General features: G+C 36.6%; 3 protein-coding genes across 3 annotated transcripts in view; 1 reads left to right on the forward strand and 2 right to left on the reverse strand.

The window, feature by feature from the left end:
* Positions 1 to 1,276: 1,276 nt before the first annotated feature.
* On the reverse strand, positions 1,277 to 5,036 carry LOC149019024 (GDSL esterase/lipase At1g54790-like). The gene is made up of 5 exons (XM_089153110.1): positions 4,363 to 5,036; positions 3,659 to 3,859; positions 2,823 to 2,989; positions 2,340 to 2,610; positions 1,277 to 1,829 (listed from the first exon to the last, which is right to left on the reverse strand). The coding sequence occupies exons 1-5, from the start codon at positions 4,595 to 4,597 to the stop codon at positions 1,561 to 1,563; spliced, it is 1,143 nt and encodes a 380-aa protein (XP_089009236.1). The 5' UTR covers positions 4,598 to 5,036; the 3' UTR covers positions 1,277 to 1,560.
* Positions 5,037 to 7,726: 2,690 nt separating this feature from the next.
* LOC149019025 (GDSL esterase/lipase At1g54790-like) lies at positions 7,727 to 10,095 on the reverse strand. The gene is made up of 5 exons (XM_089154461.1): positions 9,858 to 10,095; positions 9,398 to 9,598; positions 9,087 to 9,253; positions 8,600 to 8,870; positions 7,727 to 8,318 (listed from the first exon to the last, which is right to left on the reverse strand). Exons 1-5 carry the CDS (start codon positions 10,093 to 10,095, stop codon positions 8,050 to 8,052), a joined length of 1,146 nt encoding a protein of 381 aa, XP_089010587.1. The 3' UTR covers positions 7,727 to 8,049.
* Positions 10,096 to 13,042: 2,947 nt separating this feature from the next.
* Positions 13,043 to 18,001, forward strand: part of LOC149019026 (S-adenosyl-L-methionine-dependent methyltransferases superfamily protein) — a 31,128-nt gene continuing 26,169 nt past the window's right edge. Inside the window, exons 1-7 of the mRNA XM_089153111.1 lie at positions 13,043 to 13,417; positions 13,537 to 13,606; positions 13,898 to 14,035; positions 14,236 to 14,299; positions 14,401 to 14,476; positions 15,884 to 15,968; positions 16,357 to 16,413. Of these exons, the coding sequence (XP_089009237.1) occupies positions 13,317 to 13,417; positions 13,537 to 13,606; positions 13,898 to 14,035; positions 14,236 to 14,299; positions 14,401 to 14,476; positions 15,884 to 15,968; positions 16,357 to 16,413 (591 nt within the window). The 5' untranslated portion in view covers positions 13,043 to 13,316. The remainder of the gene's footprint in view (positions 13,418 to 13,536; positions 13,607 to 13,897; positions 14,036 to 14,235; positions 14,300 to 14,400; positions 14,477 to 15,883; positions 15,969 to 16,356; positions 16,414 to 18,001) is intronic.

Consider the following 18,001-nt stretch of genomic DNA (forward strand, 5'->3'; position numbering starts at 1 on the left):
TCTAGTGTTCAAGAAGACAGCAATTTGAAGCTAAAGGCCTCATTTTTCCATTTCAGTTCCTTTTCCAACCTTCGCTATTAATACAGTTACACCCTTGAAATTGATAGATGACTGATCAAAATTTTGGACCATATCTGCAGTCCTGGCTACGGATGAACAGTACAATGAGGCCATGCGTAGCACAGTCAAACAGCTAATTGGTGCAACCGATGGATTGCCAGGTTCTGGAAAGCCCAAGTCTCAGGAAAACAAACGAGAATCGAACTTCAAAACTTGGGAAAAAACTAACAAGAGAAATGAGCAGTTCAGTTTTGAGTTGGAGGTTTGTTGGCAATTGCCTTTGTTGCTCCATTGGCACAGTATTATGCATGACTCCAAAAGTAAGCAATCTTTATATAACATTAGTTTTAAAAGTTCTTACATAGAGCGTAAGGTTGCGAGAACTTGTTTATTACAGAACAGGAACAGATTTTTGAATTATGTTAGTGAATATGTTTTTCAGAACTGCTTTGCTTTTTGTCATACTTAGTATTGATCCTGTTCAAGATGAACCTTATAGTTGCAGAACGGTTAAAACAGTACAAGCTTGATATCAGTCTGGAATCTGGATGAGCATTTCATAAGTAAGAAAAATCACCTATAAATTCTAAAACTCTCTAATGTGATGCCCTACTTCCATTAGTAAAATTCTTCAGTAAAGGTTGATGTACCATGTATTTGAAATATAGATGTCAAGTAAAACTGTGGAAGTAAGAAATTTTGAGCTCTTTCATGAAACATAAACTTTCAGCAAACTAGGGATAAGATTTGCAGCATACATTCAAAACACTGAAGGAAGACAGAAATGATATATTAATTACTAGCAGAAGTAGGCCACTTCAGTGGTCAAAGGCAACATACTAAGAGATGTTGGATTTGTTTCGCACATCCTCCTCTGGGTCTGACTAGTCCAAAGCATATCTTTCAGAAAGCTTGATAAATCATTAAGGAGACTAAGAATCTCACTAGATTTATTTAGTTGGGACAAGGAGTTAAGTTGAGTTGTTGAGTTTCTTCTCCTCCTCCTCCGTTTATTAATCCAACTGCAATTTTTGACAGATTCTCCATAACATACAGTGCTGAACCTTATAAACTTCAATGATTGCTTGGAAGTTGATAATAGATTCATAGTGACTAATTATAACTTCCACAGCAACAAAATCCTGTGAACCTCAAAAAAGTTAATAATATGAAGGGAGAAATTTTTTCCCAACCCTAAATTCTGAAATTGTTTCTTGAGTTTATGTCAATATTTTGATTGTATATTTGAGATCAATAGGTGATGCTTCACCCTAAAATTCTCTTCCACTGTAAACTTATTTGTTTTTGGTATACAATAAATTGTCAAAATTTTCATTTTCAACTAATACAAACAACCTGTCAAAACAGAGTAATTAGGTGCCACAAGGCCCACAACTGAGTTTCTCTTCACTGTATTTGCAGACATTGCCATTAACTGCTTAAAACAAACATCTATAACTTAATGGAACAACAAAAGAGAAATAGTAAAACATAATCTCCCTAGAACTTGAGGTTGATAAGAAATGGCATCTGGTCAGAGAAACGAGGATCAGAATATTTTCCAGTTAATATTTGAGAGGAGACATATTGATTTGCGGCTTCGGTATAGTGGATCCCATCCCAGTTTATGTATTCAGTACTGTCATCACAGCCTTTAACTGTCACTGATGTTCCATTCAAAGTCTTTGTTTGGCCACAGGAGATTCGACTATCATAGTTCAGTGGTGGACCTCCATTCCCACAACAAACCATTATAGGCTGTTCAAATCCTGAAAGTTACAACATTTTAGGAAGTTGGACCTTTTTATTTGCAGTACATGATAAAATAGGCAATATAAAAAGTGAAAAAAAACATTGTTGATAAATATTTCCAGTATTCTGATAATGTTTCTACAATATACTAAAAGACTAAAAATTAAATGAAAGACTTTAACTTGTTTATGGAGCCATGAAACTAGAAAAACAGTTCTGTTGAACTCATCTATTAATATTTCTGCATTAGAGCAGTCAAGAAAAAGAGGCTTAATATTCAAAATCCAACTGAGAAAATAGTATACTTGATCTATTTCAAAGAAGGACTAGTTCATGAAGACACAGATAGAAGTCATACTACCTCTCAGATTAGCACATGGTCAAATAGAGTTTGAGATTAATGAACAGTGACTTGACTATGATTCTGTTTGCATATGTGGTGGTGTGGGAGGGGTGGAGTAAGGGTTGAAAAAAGTTTTCAGTCACCAATAGAAACAAACAAGACAAGAAATGATTAATCTACTTACCATATCGAGAATAATTTGCAATAAGGTTGAATTTTATTGAGAAGATGTCAGTGTAAGTAAGATTTGCATCAAAAAATTCCCCTTGTAATTTTTGACAGAGAGCATGAAGCTGCAAGTTGAAAAGTTTAGCAGCACGGTTGTGTGAGCTGACACATCCTAGCTCATCAAGCTTTGAGGGGTCATTTCCAAATCTGGCAATATTCTGAGCTAAGCATCCAAGAGGCCCTGTGTTATGAATCCAGAACTTCCTTGCCCCTTGCTCATACAATCTCTGAAAAAAAAGTTGAACAGACAAGAAGTATTAAATTCATTCAACCCAAAATTAGATCGACAATTACATTACATGTTCCACTATTAAAATAAGGATTAATAAATATATAAATTGCATTTTTTTTCACATTAAAAATGACAAATTTTCATACAAAAGAAAAAGGAGGTTGAAATAAGAAACCTATCATATATCAAGGGAAGATGTTACCCAACTTTAATCCCATCTTCAAACTCCAACAAGATTGTCGGAATGGAAGCAATCACTTGATCCTCTGACTTGGAATAAAATGCACCGGCAAGATCATTCTGGCCTATGTCAAACATGTAAAGCCCCTGCTCAAAATAATCTTTTGCAGGTAGGTATTTGTCCAGTTTCTTTTCTACAAGAAATTTGAAAAATGGGAATCATTTCATAAACTCAGTGGAAAAGATATTCTTTTAAGTATTCTCATATCCTACATAATTTAATTAACTTTTAAAACCTAAAACCATGTCCAATGGAACAGCCGTTTGACCTGGTTTCGATGTGAGAAAAGACAGGGATTTTATAAACTAAGCAGTTTTAGGTCCAACTTGATCCTTCTCCATCAACCATGGATTGACATCCTCAGGTGCTGGATCAAGTACTTAATCAACTTCAGGATTTTTATCTTGCAAAATTGTAATCTAGCAACAGTTTATCTTCTAGAATTCCATCTCTTGCAACATTGTACTCATCCTTGATCTATATTGATCAAACGTGCATATAAATTTTTTTTGTGTTGATCAAATTTGCACATAATTTTTTTTAACTGATCAAAGGAGGGAAAAGGGGGGAAAAAAAAAAAAAGAAAAGAAAAGAAGCAAGAATGATCGATTTTGTGAACAATGCAATACAGACCTCACATAACAGAATTTGTAGTAAGTTTTAGATTTTGTGTGGAGGGTTATTAATGCATAGAACATAGTTGGGATGAATAAACTGTCTCTTGATTTTTCAGTCAAGGACATATAGGTAGCATATAGGTGATCAAACTAAAAGTTCTCAATAATAAGGCATGAACATATACCTTTTGAAAGCAAATCAAGAACACGATCTTTGAATCGAACGAACTGAGCCACCTGAATCCGAAAAGAAAATGGGCTCACAGCTGATGCAGTTGCCGGGAGTATTGTCGATCCTGCGGCTGCAAAGTCACACCCATTTCGGAAAGTCGGCCTGCCAATAGCATCCAAGTAAGGATTTAGAAATGGCAGGTCCATGGCTTCCACTACAAAGAAAACAAAAAGGATACATGATCAGTACATTAGATAATAGAGGAAAGTGATCTTTATTTCATGAACTGGTGATAAAAAACAGTGAAAATACTTCCTTAACAAAATAAGTGATATTGAATTGCCATATCCCATAAAACCCATAAAGATCCAACCTTCGTTTGGGCAACTACTGAAAACATTTCTTCAAATATTTTACAGAAAGCACGGAAACCATTAAGAACTTCATTATATAACAGAGAGGAGTTCATAAAGCTTTTCGTCTTGGGGTTCAGGATGACGGACATTGCTCATTGATCACTGGCCTTATCCAGATTTCAATGGCCACCAAGCTTTAGCTCTTTGATCAGTTGGTGCCCTACCCAGATGAGGAAAATGAATACCAGAATGAGTTGAACTTTAGGTTTGGCTGAGAAAGCCTGAGACATTCTAGACTCTAGAAGATCAAACTTAAAACTGTCCGTCGATTAAAAAGAATAAAAGGATATGGAGTACTCACTGAGGAAATCAATGATGAGACGGCCATCGCAGAAGCGGCCGGACGGCTTCTCGAAATAGCTTTCTCCATAAGGAGAATTTAGCTCCTCGCCAAGACCTGCAACAAGCCCACCTGTATCGGAGTTTGAATCTCCAAAATTGAACACTGCCGGGTAATTGAAATCCATAGTTTCTCCGAGGGGTGAAAGCAGGAAAATCAAGGAGAGGATTTGGAAGAATATGATCTTGAGAGCCATTGCTTGAACAAGCCCGTGAAATTGACAATGGCAGAACAGAATTCAATTCTTCACCGTTGCTTAATGTATACAAACTACCAGTCGCTTAATGAAAATTTTAGATTGTGTAGAGTTTGGTGGGAATTGTGTGAATTCCAAGTAACCCTTTTCAGGTTTAATCAAGTACTCCTCGTTTTGCTCAATTATTGCCAGAGTACCCTAATCACTGACTCAATATATTAAGCTCTCTTACAGTCATTTCCGCCCAAGAAAAAGGTGACAGAATACCGTTCTTTCAGTTTTCTGCGGCGCTGCAGTCAAAGCCATGAATTTAAACTGGATGGACCAAACTGTAGTTCAATTTATTATCAACCAATGCCAACCTTGATAATACCTGCAACCCTTTCTTGAACTGCACACCATTCATGTTTGATCTTCAAATATGCCTTTGTTCCCTTCTTCTTCTGTGTTTTTTTTTTTTTGGGTAACAAAATTTTTTTTATTTACTAAAGCTGGGAAAAAGGAAAAAAAACATACAAATCAATGGAATTTGCTTCCCGAGAGTTGAATCAACAACTTAGAGATTCTAGAGAATTTCATAGACTTATCAAGTTTGCCTTGAAGATGAAATCATCTAAATGCTCAATTTATTTTGGAGTGTAAAGGCAACTTTTTATATATAGGAGATATGCCTATTACATAATGCCACCCTCTTAGATGAATTCCATGTAGATTCTTCAAACCGGAAAGCTGATTTTAATGAATTATAATTTTATAGATATTGAACTTTTTTGAAACCAAAGTCAATGCAAGCATCAATTGGATCAAGTGAATAGAGATACTTAGGGCCGTTGGTTACAGTGGAGATTTCAAAATCTAGAGATTTCAAATCTATAGATTTCAAATCTATGGAGTTATAATTTATAAAATTAGATGTTTGGTTGTGAAATGAAATATGTGGATTCATCCTAAAAACTTATCGCGTGAATGTGCAATGTAGCTTTTTGAAATCTTTGGTTTCACCTGTATCTATGATTCACTTAGTTAAGTGTCCTAGATTTCTGACAGATTCTTACCAACCCCTAAGAAATTACTACAGGTTTTAGAAAAACCATTGTGATCAGGGGTTGATTGAGGTTTTTTTTTTTTTTTAGGAAAGCATAAGTTCATATAACAAAAGAGCTATTACAAGCAATTGCATCTACGTTGTAACGACTCAAAAACCAAGGATTGAAAATATGCCAAACTTTTAGAAGCTCCACAGACAAGGCAAATCTAGATAAGAAATCTCTTAAACAACTGAAATCCTTTGGAAATTGGAATAAAGTGAAGACCCGGGCCCGAAGCAGCCAAAAAAAAGGACACCCCCCGAAGAAACCCCCACGCCGGGGCGGCCAGCACCTGGGCAGAGAACCAAAGCAGGCAAGACAGGGGCAAGGGACAACACAAACAAACAAAGACCGAGCCCCCCCAAGGGCAAAGAGCCCCCCACAAGGCCACGGGGCAAGAAAAAGAGGGAAGAGCACAAGGGAACCCCCCGGCCAACGCCAGAAGAGAAGCAACACAACCCCCGCACAAACACAGATCAGGGTTGGACAAAAAAGAAAGGAAGCGAAACGGAAACCAAGGGCAGGCAAAGAAGGCCACACACCAAGAACAAAGGCACACAACCCCCAAAACAAACACGAGAACACACAGAGGCAAGCAAGGAGAACGAAGAGCCACCGCCCAGGAGGGAGCGAGAAGGGAGCCGCCAGCAAGACAGGGGAACCCCGAAAAGGAGACAAAGGAACACAGAAGGAGGAACAACAAGAGGGGGGAGGAAGAGAACAAAGGAGAAGGAGGAAACGAAAGAAAGGGAGAGCCCAAAACGAAACGACCAAAAAGCGCGAGGGACCCGGGAGAAGAGGAGGGGAAGCACAGGGGCGGGCACAAAAGCCGCCGCGGCGTAAAAAGATAAACAAGGGGGCAAGAGCGTTCCGGGGCCCGATCTGGGGTCCCACCGGTGAGTTCTTGTGGCGTAGGTTTGGCTCTTTTTGTTATGATTTTTGGCCAAAAAAAAAAAAAAGTGAAAGACAAAAAATTCATAAGCATTCTTAAAATGAAAAATATCCAAGAAAAGCACAAATGCGTTATGTGTCATAATGTTTCTACCAAAAATATGTGCCATACTATTGTAAGTGAGCCACTACAAAAAATATGCCTACGGGAGCCAACCTCATATTTGGAGTGCCAAAAATTCACTGTTAAGTTTGAAATTAATTGACAACTATTGAAATGATATATCTCTGTGGATGTGCTTTTAGCACAGTGGTGGAGCCTACTATGTAGAGATAGTAAGTCCAAAGAGGTCATGGGGGTTAAAACCTCCATCCCTCCCCTCCAAAATCCCGAGCTCTATCCTTCCCCCATGCAATTACTATCACATTCCTTATATTTTTTTGAAATCATATTCTAACTTTAGACTTTGCCTAAAATTATTGATGCTTCCCTAACATTAAACTTTGTTAGTTAATTGATGATGTGAGATCTTTGAACTTTTTTAAAATCCTATAATTTTATATGGCTTTTCTAAAATGAATGTAATATTGCCTTTTTGGCTTCTTACGCTTCTTACACTTCTTACTTCTACTGAAAAGCAAAATGAACGTTGTACATCTAATTTTAATAGTGTTTTAACATTGTTAGAAGTGTGGGCGACAATAGCAATTTTATAAAGAGCATAGTTTATTTAGTAATTAAGCTATAATATAGAAGAGCGTCAATCATTATTCATTCTTTCTCAGGAAAAAAAAAAAGAATGGGGGAGGGAAAAAAATAGAAAAACTTTGACACATAAAGATGTCTAGTAACTTTAAAGCAAAGGCTTTTCAAATAAAGTTTTCTTTTAATAATTCCAATGGTCCCTCAAGAAAACTACCCATGATTGTCCCCCAAGTGAACAAAGAATAAAGACGCTCTGATTCTAAACAAGTGGAGTTCTTACCAGTTAGATCATACTCAATAGAGATTGATTTGTGCCCTTATTCAGATTTAAAGCCTTTGCTTCTGATGTATCTTATTGTTTATGACATCCTCATTCATGTGTTCCAATGCTTGAGAATCAAACCCCTTGACGATGTAATGGCACGTAGCCATTTATAACTAACTTATAAATAATATAATTTTAAGGGATTGGCTTAGTTGGCAAAGACCAATGTTTAATAATATGTAATCAGGAGTTTGAATCTCCAAGAGGTGAAGCCCCCATTGTATATTTTAATATCTATAAAGCTATCTCCTAAGGATGTAATTGATGTGAATGTAAATTAGTTCAAACGAACCTCAATTAAGGGAAAAACTTGGACCTTAGCTTTTTTTCGAGCAAACACCAGCAAGCCCAAGATTCAAATATTAGATAAAGAACCTTGTTCTTTCAATTACTTGCACAACATTAAAATTTGAAATGTGTGCAATGAAGACATAACCATAGTTCACTTTAACTTAAAGGGGAATGACCTAGTGTTCAAAAGGGATGGTGGATCTATATATTTTCCTGTGAGAATTTGTGATGAAACATGAAGATTTGCAGCTTCAGTATAATGGTTCCCGTCCCAATTCACATATTCAGTGGTATCATTGCAAGGTCTTGCTGTCACTGAGCTACCATTTACGTATCTTGTTTGGCCGCACAAGATCCGACTATCATAGTTCAATGGAGGCCCACCATATCCACAGCAAGCCATTATGGAGTGTTCAAATCCTGAAAATCAATTGTCCCATAGAGATCAAATCAAAGTGTTAATAAAGAATATCATATCAAAATTTCTTTCACTCTTGGTGAAGAGAGAATCTCTTCAACCATATTAGTTGATTCTCTAATTAGACTAAAGAAAGGCATTTGGATGTTCATTAAAAGGGAGCAAAGTTAAATGATGAAAATGGTCATCGTCCCAAAAGTTCAATCGTAATGTAAATTGTCACGGATATGGGAGAAGGATCATATGGTTTGAAATTTAAGATTTTGGGAGCTATTGTAATTACCATATTCAGATAAATTTGAAATGAGGTTGTGCTTTATAAAAAAAATATCGACGTATGTCACATTAGCGTCTGAGAATTGTCCCTGTAACCTTTTGCTAAGAGCTTGTAGTTGCAAATTGAAAATCTTGGCAGCTTGATTATGGGAATTGACACATCCATTCTGATCAAGCTTCGATGGATCTTTCCCAAATGTAGCAATAATTCTAGGCAAACATCCGAGCGGACCCATGTTATGAATCCAAAACTTCTTTGCACCTTGATCATATAATTTCTAGGGGAGGAAAAAAAAAGGAATGAAGAGTCAATACAAAGTAAACATTTTTATATTTCTAGTTCATAAAGTCTAAATTCATTGGAAACAAAAAATCAATTTTAACGAATAACTAAACAACATATTAAGACAAAAGTAATTATAAATTTCTTTTTATTCATTTTTAGGTTTTAGTTTTCTTACATTCCAAACATTAGCACAAAATAATGTTCTAACCTGAAGTCCTGCTTCTAACTCTGATAAGAGAGTTGGGATCAAAGCAAGTACTTGGTCCTCAGAACTGGAAGAAAATGCACCATCAAGATCATTTTGACCTATATCAAACATATATAGCCCTTCTTTGAAATAATCTTCTTGAGGAAGGAACTTCTCAAACCTTTTACCTAACTTACCACAAAAAAAAAGAAAAAGAATTGATTATTTTATGTAATCAAGTAACCCAGAAACTGGATCAGAAAGTTTTTGTTGACCCAAGCTTTGAATGGGTTGATTGGATTCTCAAATTTCTTAAGCAAATAATGACATACCTTTAGCTAGTAATTCAAGAACCCTAGCTTTGAAATGCAGGAACTGAGCCACTTGAATCCCAAAGGAAAATGGACTAATAGATGCTGCATTTGCTGCAAGTATGGTGGATCCTCCCGTTGCAAAATTACATCCCCATCGAAAACTTGGCAACGCAACAGAATCAAGGTATGGATTAAGAAATGGCAGATCCAGTGCTTCCACTGTAACATGTTCATAAAAATCATTCTGTAAATAAATGTGGAACATCAAGCTTAACAGATGCTTAGAACCCTAGCCTAAGAAATCATAGTTGTATTTGTTATGTATTATGGAATAGATAATGTGTCTAAAACTTATTTTGAAGCAAGAAAATTGAGAAGAATTGAGCTTTTTGATGCGTTCACCAAATCTATTTCAAAAATACATATCATGCATGGCAATGATAATTTGAATTCTTGACCCATAGTTTAGGTGTATTACTGAGGAAATCGATGATTAACCGTCCATCACATAATCGGCCAACTGGCTTTTGAAAATATGTTTCGCCGTTAGGGAAGTCTACATGAAAGGCAAGCCCCGCAGCCAAACCACCGGTGTCTGAATTTGAGTCTCCGAAATTGAAGATTGCGGGATAATTGAAGTCTATTGCTTTGATAAAGGGGTTAGAGAAGAGGGAAATTAAGATTAGAACATTGAGAAATGAGAGACTCATAGCCATGGTAGATGGAGAGAACTTGAAAGGTATTAGTGCAAAGCAAATTATAAGGAACTTTATCAAGTAACTGGAAAGCAAAGTGAGAGGGTTTGGTAAGAAATTGATTGTCTCATTCTTCCTTGCAAGTTTGGATAAGTTTTGGGTGTAGTTTTAAGCCAATCAAATTTTCTAAAGCAAAGATGACTAGGCTGGGCCCACATCTCCAACATAAAACAATGTCACTAGGGTTTATTTAGGGAATTTTTGTTTGTTGATGTGTGGCTGTCTCCTGTGGAATAAAATGGAAAATTACACAATCTAATTTTGATAGTTTGTTTAAGCCATTAGAAGTGAGGGGGTAATATTAATTTTATAAAGAGCAGGGTTTGATTAGTAATTAAGCATATGGTATAAGGGTGTATTAGTAATTATCTCTAAATATTAACAAACCAAATTATCTCTACATATTAACAAACCTTAGGATTATTTTTGTGTTCTTGAAAAATACAAAAGTGCCAGCCATATCATCAGTTAACTAGAGAAGCTTAATGGCAACGGTATCAATATTTTTTTTAAAAATCTAATATTAAATTAGTAAATTTAAAATGTATGGAGGATAAAGTAGTTTTTTTTTGCTAAAATGATCATTATATTAAGTGAAAAAAATATTAAAAATACATCAATTAATATCTTATAAAAAACCAACCTCCTTTACCCGCAACAACTGTTGCCTCCAATACACCCTTCCTCACTTGGTTCCTACTCGATTAGAAAACTATTAACTCATAAAATGAAATCTAGAACGTTTAGAGGCATCCACATCAAGTTTATTAAGGATTGAAGCTGACCAAGGAATATTAATATCAGAAGTTCCTGTCTTAGCTGTCGAATTTGCCAAAAAATCTGCTACTATATTAGTTTCACGATAGCAATGTGAAATCTTCCAATCAATAGTCAGCAAATATTCTTGTAATTAAACTATAATATATATAAGGAAAGTCAATAACTATTCCTTTTTAATTTGAAATAAACTGAAGGTTTGCTCACGGGTTGGTAATGGTTTCAAAACTAATGGAATCCAATCCAAAATGAAACTAAAACTTTGCTAATAATTCCTGTTTGGATGGGTGTTTGGATGGGCGTTTTCAGTTGAAACCAAAAAACCCAAGTCAATTGACCCAAACTAGCCCATTGACACCCCTAGATTTCCACATGGAAAGTGTGCAATTTCATAACCTTGAAAGAATTTTCTAAATTCTGGAAAATGCTGACCTAATTGGGCCTACAAAAGAAAAAGAAAGAAAGAAATAAGAAAGCGAAAAAAAAAAAAAAAAAAAAAGAAAAGAAAGGAAAAAAAAAAAAAAAAAAGAAGAAGAGATGCTGACCTACTAGTTCAAAATCCTATTCCAACATTATTTGATTAATTTGGATGGATAAAATAACAAAATTTTTAAAACAAATTTGGGCTTAAATTAGTAAGTGAGTTCAAAGTTGGGATTCTTTGCTTGTTGGAGTATATAGAATTATACTCCCATTGTGCTCTTCTGTAAGTATTGAAGAGAGAGGCTCACCTCTAAGCATTAATAAAGTAGACCATATATGCTCATAGGTAGACCTCTTTTCTTAAATATGTGGCTAAAAGGCATGAGGGATTTTACCAAAAAAAGAGAAAAGGCATGAGAGAGAGAGAAGCACCAATCTTTGACTTATTTGGGGGAGAAAATTGGGACTCTGCCATATCTCAGTAATGACTTATTTGTGCTAAATCATAATACTAGGTAGCGACTTATTGGTGATGCGTTTCAGTTGTTATTCAGATGCCGACTAAGCCCCTTTTGATTCCAAAGACAATGAGTCCTGCAAGAAAAGTTAGATGCGGGCCTGGCTCGTATGCCGGACAACCGCCTCCGATGGCTAAGTCAGACAACAAACAACTTAAGATCCCGTGCAAGAGCTCCACAAGATTGTGTTTAGAATGTATTGGATGCTTACCGGATGGGTGAGTCCTTGTTTAAATAGTGTATGTGTTACCTTTTCAGGTTGGACAAGCTCCCTCGATGAAAGTTGTTGTACCTCCCTTGACTACACTCCCTTGTTGTCTATCCCGCCTTATTATCCTTGTAGTTGACCTTCTATCTGGGGCGTTGTTGCTATATAGGTCTAGCGTAAGTGACGCTCTTCCTCAGTTAGTCGGTGAAGGTCCCAACTTGGTATCGGGTTAAGCCCCACCCAGGTCTAATTGCGGTCGGGTACAAAAACCTTGGTTGGGTACAAAACCTCCCGTATCAATTGGTTTTCTCCATATGTTATAGGGTTGCAATCAAGGAACGATATTTCGCTAGGTATCGCTAGTTCGCTACCCAGCGAACCGGCGATACCGCGAAATTTCACCGAATATCGCCAAACTAGCGAGAACTTCAGAGCCAAGACTGCTGTCTTCTCGATGGTTCCATTCAACCTATCTTCTGTCTTCCTCTTTCTCCTCACCCATTTCGTGGTTGCAGTTTGAAGCGATAGGGATGATGACGACTTCTGTGATAGGTCTCGTTCGTCGTAATGGCTTATGTTTCTTTCTCTCTCTCTCTCTCTCTCTCTTTCTTTCTTTCTTCTTCTTCTCCTTTCCGGCGAAAGTAGCAATGGCTGCTACTGCTTGTCTTCTACTTCAACAATCCGACAGCGACGAAGGTAAAAGGGTTTTGATGCAGTAAAGTTTAAAAAAAAAAATCGAAATTTTGCCGGAAAATCATAGTTTTGACGATTTTCCGGCAAAATCTTGAAATTTCGATTTTAATGCCCTTTTTTATTTCGCCTTGGGCAAAATTTCGGCGAAATTCGCCGGATATGTTGTTCCTTGATTGCAATAGAAGCCGGCTAGGTTGGGCTGTTCTAGTCAGAATCCGGCCCTACATGCTCTTAGGCTAAACAAACCCATTTCCTCCTTGACGCTAATTTAGGGCTTGGGGTTCTGGTCTCTAATTCGGAGCCTCCCTCCCGGCCCCCGGCTAACCAGAGCCCATTTGGTGACACCTGGATTTTTACCTGTATTTATTTTAATATTTTGGGCGGTAACGTACTCCCACCGTGGACTTCTCAAAATCTGTGCGTTAAAGCAAAGGTACGACACCCTGTCGGCTGTCGTTACAGAAGTTTCAACTGAAGTGTGCTTGAAGGGTGGCGGACCTGGGGGACCGACGAGCTGTAGCTCAGAGCAGAGTGCTTACACCAAATTCCTAAGAGAAGGTTCCATGGATGGAGAGTTTGTCGACCCTTCAACTACTGCGTGTCTTCACTTGGTCTCAGCTTTCCTTGCTCTGGAACCCGCAGATTGTTTAATCTACTGGGCAAGGTACGGATTACTTTCTCCAATCTTATTCATTTCTTTCGGTTTTATTAACTCCCTATTGCTCATCGTTATTATTATTTTTAAAATAAATTTGTACTGCTTTGCTGTTCTATTACGTTTAGACAATGTGGTGGAGGGTCGATTACTATGGGAGTTCAGAGGTTTATTTGGGAGGAATGTATAAATAAAGCTGTAAGTGCCCATTTGCGTTTCGGTTTTTGATATAAACCTTAGCTTGTTCTATTTGCTGGTAGATTGATATACCTAAATTTAATTAAAATGAACTTGTTGATGCATCTCAGCATCTGGGTGTCTGGGTTCATATTTTGGATAATCAATCACAAGTTGCCCAAAGTAAAAAGAAAAAAAAAAGTGATATCTAAACTGTAGAACTCGGATATTGTTGCTATCCCATATGACTTATACAGAATTGTTCAAGTTGTTTTCTTGGATTATGTTGGATGATTAAGTTTTTGTCTGTAGGCATGCAATGCTAATTGGCCTAGCGATTCATACATAAAGAATTTTCTGAAGAAGCTCATCATGGTTGTTGAATCAAATTGTTCTGAAGTGCTGGATGGGTTATATGAACAATATGCGTATTATTTGACAGCATTAAAGGTAAGTGGTAATTGTTTCGTGTCCAATAGAGGTGGCTAGTCATCTAAACCTATACGATTAAGTTACACGAAAAGGGAATTATTCTGTTTCATGACAATTATCATTATGTTGCTTCTTGAGACCTTTTGTTTTTTGCTTTTTTGTTTTTCCTTTCATCAAGAGTGGATGCATGTGTGATTTTTCTTTTCTTTTTGGGGTAGGAGGATAATTCATCAATTGCTGACAAAAGGGTTTGCAAAAGCATTACATTTCTCTTCCCTGATGGTAGGTTATGTTATGAATGTGCTTTTGCTTTTTCTATTTTGTTCCCCCTTTCTTTGTTCTCTTATCTTTTCTCCTTCCTCATCTCTCTCCTTGCTCCACAGAAGGTCCGAGCCATTCAGCATCAAAATTGATAGTCCCACTGCGATGTTCTCTTAACATGCTTGAAGGAGATACTGGGTATGCTTAATTATTGCCATTCAAGATTGTATTATTAACCTGCATGTGCTTCAAGTTAGATCAATATTGCACTAGTTTATGAAGTAACTTCGTCCCCTGCTTTCTTGTGCAATTGCCTTAGACCTCTCATCCTGCTTGTTTCTGCTCCAGTCAGAGATATGACATGTATCCACAATCAAGTTTCTGACTTATTCCTATATAAGTATAGAGCATCCACTACAAAGATTTGTTATGTATGGAGTGTCTATTTTCCTTGTTCACATCTAGACTTGAGCTTACTAGCATAGGGGAGTTTGTAGAAGTTGCTGTGACACTGTTGGGGCTAGAGAATGTAATTCAAGTTTGCTTTTTGCATTTCTCGTAATTGTTTTACTCGTTGTCCAACGATATTTTCTCTCATTATCTATCAATTGTATTAGGACACAGGACAAGACATTTATGTCTGCTGGATTCTGGAAATTATCTGGCTGTTGGCATGATTGATAAGAGTTCCTTTTTATAGTGAGCAAGCCTTGGTTCAACAATGAAGTTGTGTTATTGCAACTTTGAGGTTGTGGGTTTGAAACATGCAGACACTGCCAAATGGAGTAAGGCTCCATAAATTTGCCCATCTCCTTTTGGGGGTGGGGTGGGGGTGGGGGTGGCAATAGATGCTTAGCTTCTTGCAAATTATGTGAACGGATGGTTTCAAGTCTCTATTATCTCAAGAATGTAGTGAAGCAAATTCGCTTGTGATTTGTGTGTTTTGTCTTCTTCTTTCTATATTAGATCCAATCATAATTTTTTTTTTATATGTAAGAAATCGTTATTAGTTTCTTTGTTATGGTTTCCTGGCATGGTCATCATTATCAGGAGTAGCTTTTGGGTTCTGAGTGGTGATTTTTTTTTTATAATAAATTTATTGATCATTGCTTGTGGATGCTAAATAAATATATTTTATTATCATATCCTCTTCCTTCCCCCCCCCCCCCCCAAACCAAAACCAAAAAAAGAAAAAAATATATATGTTTTAATGTTTTTCTCTGTATTTTGATTTCTTCATGATAGAACTATGTTTTGACTGAAAATGACTTGAGAGAACTACTAATAGAAGATAAGAATGGCTTCTTGTCAGAAGCAAAGATGATTTTAAATATTATTGACTGTTGAAATAGTTTTCAAGCCTCAACTGTGATAATTGGGATATAGTTGCACTGAGCTGTAATTATATCCTCAGGATAAGTTCACTATTTGTTAACTTCTCCTTTGAAGATTTGAAATCAATAGGCAGAAAATTGTGGTGGTGCACATGTATAACAGTTAGCTCTTAGCTACATCAGTTGGGGCTGCTTTTTGTTGGGATTTTCTTTACCTTTTCTTCGGCTGAAAAAAAATAACGCTTGATTCCTTATTGCTTGGTCTGTGCAGATGTTCCATTTGGCCTTCAAGTCTTTTCTTATCGGAGTTTATACTTTCTTATCCTGAATTATTCTCTAATAAATCTTGTTTTGAGGTGAGCAAACGATACTTCAAATCCTCCTCCCCTTGATTTAATGAATAATATTGCTGCACATGAAACATTTGAATCTATCATAGACCTACAGAATTGTTTTCCTTAATTGCTTCATTGCCTGATCACAAGTCACAACCCTGAATATGGGCAATGCATCCATTGGCAAAAAGATAATTTTGATGCGAAGCTTTTGTTTTGTTTTCTCTCTTTACTTGCTCTTGACAATTTCATCCGGTTCTTATCAATAACTATTACTATTTTGTTGTCTTCTTTTCCCTTGCAACTATTGCTTTTCTTTAGCTTGGTATTTTTTTCTATAAAAAGCAGCTTGACATACTAAAAAAATCTTCTATTTATCTGATTTGTACTAGGTTTTGTTGAAAATCAGGTTGGTTCAGGGGTTGGTTTAGTTGGCATCATTCTTGCTTATGTGAAAGCCAAGAAGGTTTGTCATTTCGAACCGATATTTCTGAACATACCTTTTATACATGTTGGATATGCTTGTTAATCCTAACTATTTGTAGATAGGTCATTTCTTATATTGCATATGGTGAAATAGATTGGGAGAATGATGACTTGTGTCCCAAGGTATCACTACCAAGCCCTTTTTTACGATAAATGTGAAACAAAATAAATTACAAAAACACTTTCATGGGTTCAAATATCTTAAACCAAACTCATACCCGAATTACAATGCTCCTCTTCAAGTCGATGCATATATATCACATATGCCCAATTTGCAAAATAGACTGAAAAATCTTGCTTCAAGTCCTTTACTGAAGATATCTTCTAATTGGTCACCATATTGACATGGAAATACATATAACTCCTTGGTCCAGCTTACCCTAGATAAATGGCTGTATCTAGATGTGCTTTGTCTTGTCACAGTGAATTGGATTATGGGAGATAGTAACAAAATTTTTGCTATCATGCTACAACAATAATTGGGAGTGAGTGCTAACACCAAGATCCTTAAGACTCCCTTCAAGCCACAACAGTTCAGATATGCTTGTGGGATGAACATAGTACTAAACTCCACCTCTACACTAGAGCGAACAACAATGGCTTGTTTTTCACTACACCAAAGTCACAAAGTTACCTCATATGTAAGTGCCGTAGTCAGATGTGGACCTTTTATCATTTGGAGAATTCATCCAATTAGCGACAATGAAGGCTTCTACATGCATGTGACTATGAGGAGAATAAGCATTTACTGTTGTAGGAATAGTTTAGGAACTAGCATGTTGACTAGTTGTTTTGTATTATGGTTTTTGCTTCTTTTATTTTTTTCCCTCCCTATGGAGGTGTATGTAATTTCCTTCCTTATCATAGTGAATTTATATAGTTAAGTTGGTGAATCACTTTGATACACAACATTCTACCAGTTCCTCTTCTCTTCCTTTCTTCCATCTCTTTCTTCTTCAACTCTTCCTTCCATGTTTCTCATTGTTCTTTGCACTTGGTTAACTTCCAACTTGGTATTAGAGCAAAATTTGTTGGTTTTGGAGTTGAGCTCTCTTCTTTTTCTCAATCTCTCCCTCCTAGTGCAAAGCTGTTCCAAGGAATGGATTTCTTATTTGAAGTGTTAGTAGAACCATTTCTAGGAGCCTGAATGCAGCCCATGGGAACACTAAACAACCATTTTGTTAGAAGGAATAAAGCTTCTGAATTTTTTTTTGGGGGGGGGGGGGTTTAAGTCTTTCGAGTTTCTGCCAGCCTGGGTATATATCTTCTTGTTTCTCCTTCATTTGGTTAGCTGTGCATCTGAGGAAAGAGGGTTCCGTAGTTATTGTGGATAGATGAAAGTCGAAGGGTTGGATGAATTAGGAATTCAGAAGAAGTTTGGCTTTTTATTTTTTTGAGTAAATTGCATTGGCACCCTAAAATGGAGGCCTCAAAGCGCTGACACCCCACTTTATGTTTGAAAAACAGATAGGTCCTATTCTGTTAAAATGGTTATACCAAATACATATGTTGATATTTATAGGTCAAATAATATAAATTTGAATTGTACCATGAAGCAAGGATGTGAA

Source organism: Hakea prostrata, chromosome 4, assembly GCF_041222555.1.
Source record: "Hakea prostrata isolate BN-2017 chromosome 4, UWA_Hpros_2, whole genome shotgun sequence".
NCBI lineage: Eukaryota > Viridiplantae > Streptophyta > Magnoliopsida > Proteales > Proteaceae > Hakea > Hakea prostrata.

Coding starts and splice junctions, on each gene's coding strand:
- LOC149019024 (XM_089153110.1), bottom strand. CDS start 4,597: ATGGCTCTCAAGATCATATTCTTCCAAATCCTCTCCTTGATTTTCCTG. Junction 3,860..4,362: donor TCTCATCATTGATTTCCTCA/GTGAGTACTCCA, acceptor TTTTCTTTGTAG/TGGAAGCCATGGACCTGCCA. Junction 2,990..3,658: donor TCTTGATTTGCTTTCAAAAG/GTATATGTTCAT, acceptor AATTTCTTGTAG/AAAAGAAACTGGACAAATAC.
- LOC149019025 (XM_089154461.1), bottom strand. CDS start 10,095: ATGGCTATGAGTCTCTCATTTCTCAATGTTCTAATCTTAATTTCCCTC. Junction 9,599..9,857: donor GTTAATCATCGATTTCCTCA/GTAATACACCTA, acceptor AACATGTTACAG/TGGAAGCACTGGATCTGCCA. Junction 8,319..8,599: donor TTCAAATTTATCTGAATATG/GTAATTACAATA, acceptor ATTGATTTTCAG/GATTTGAACACTCCATAATG.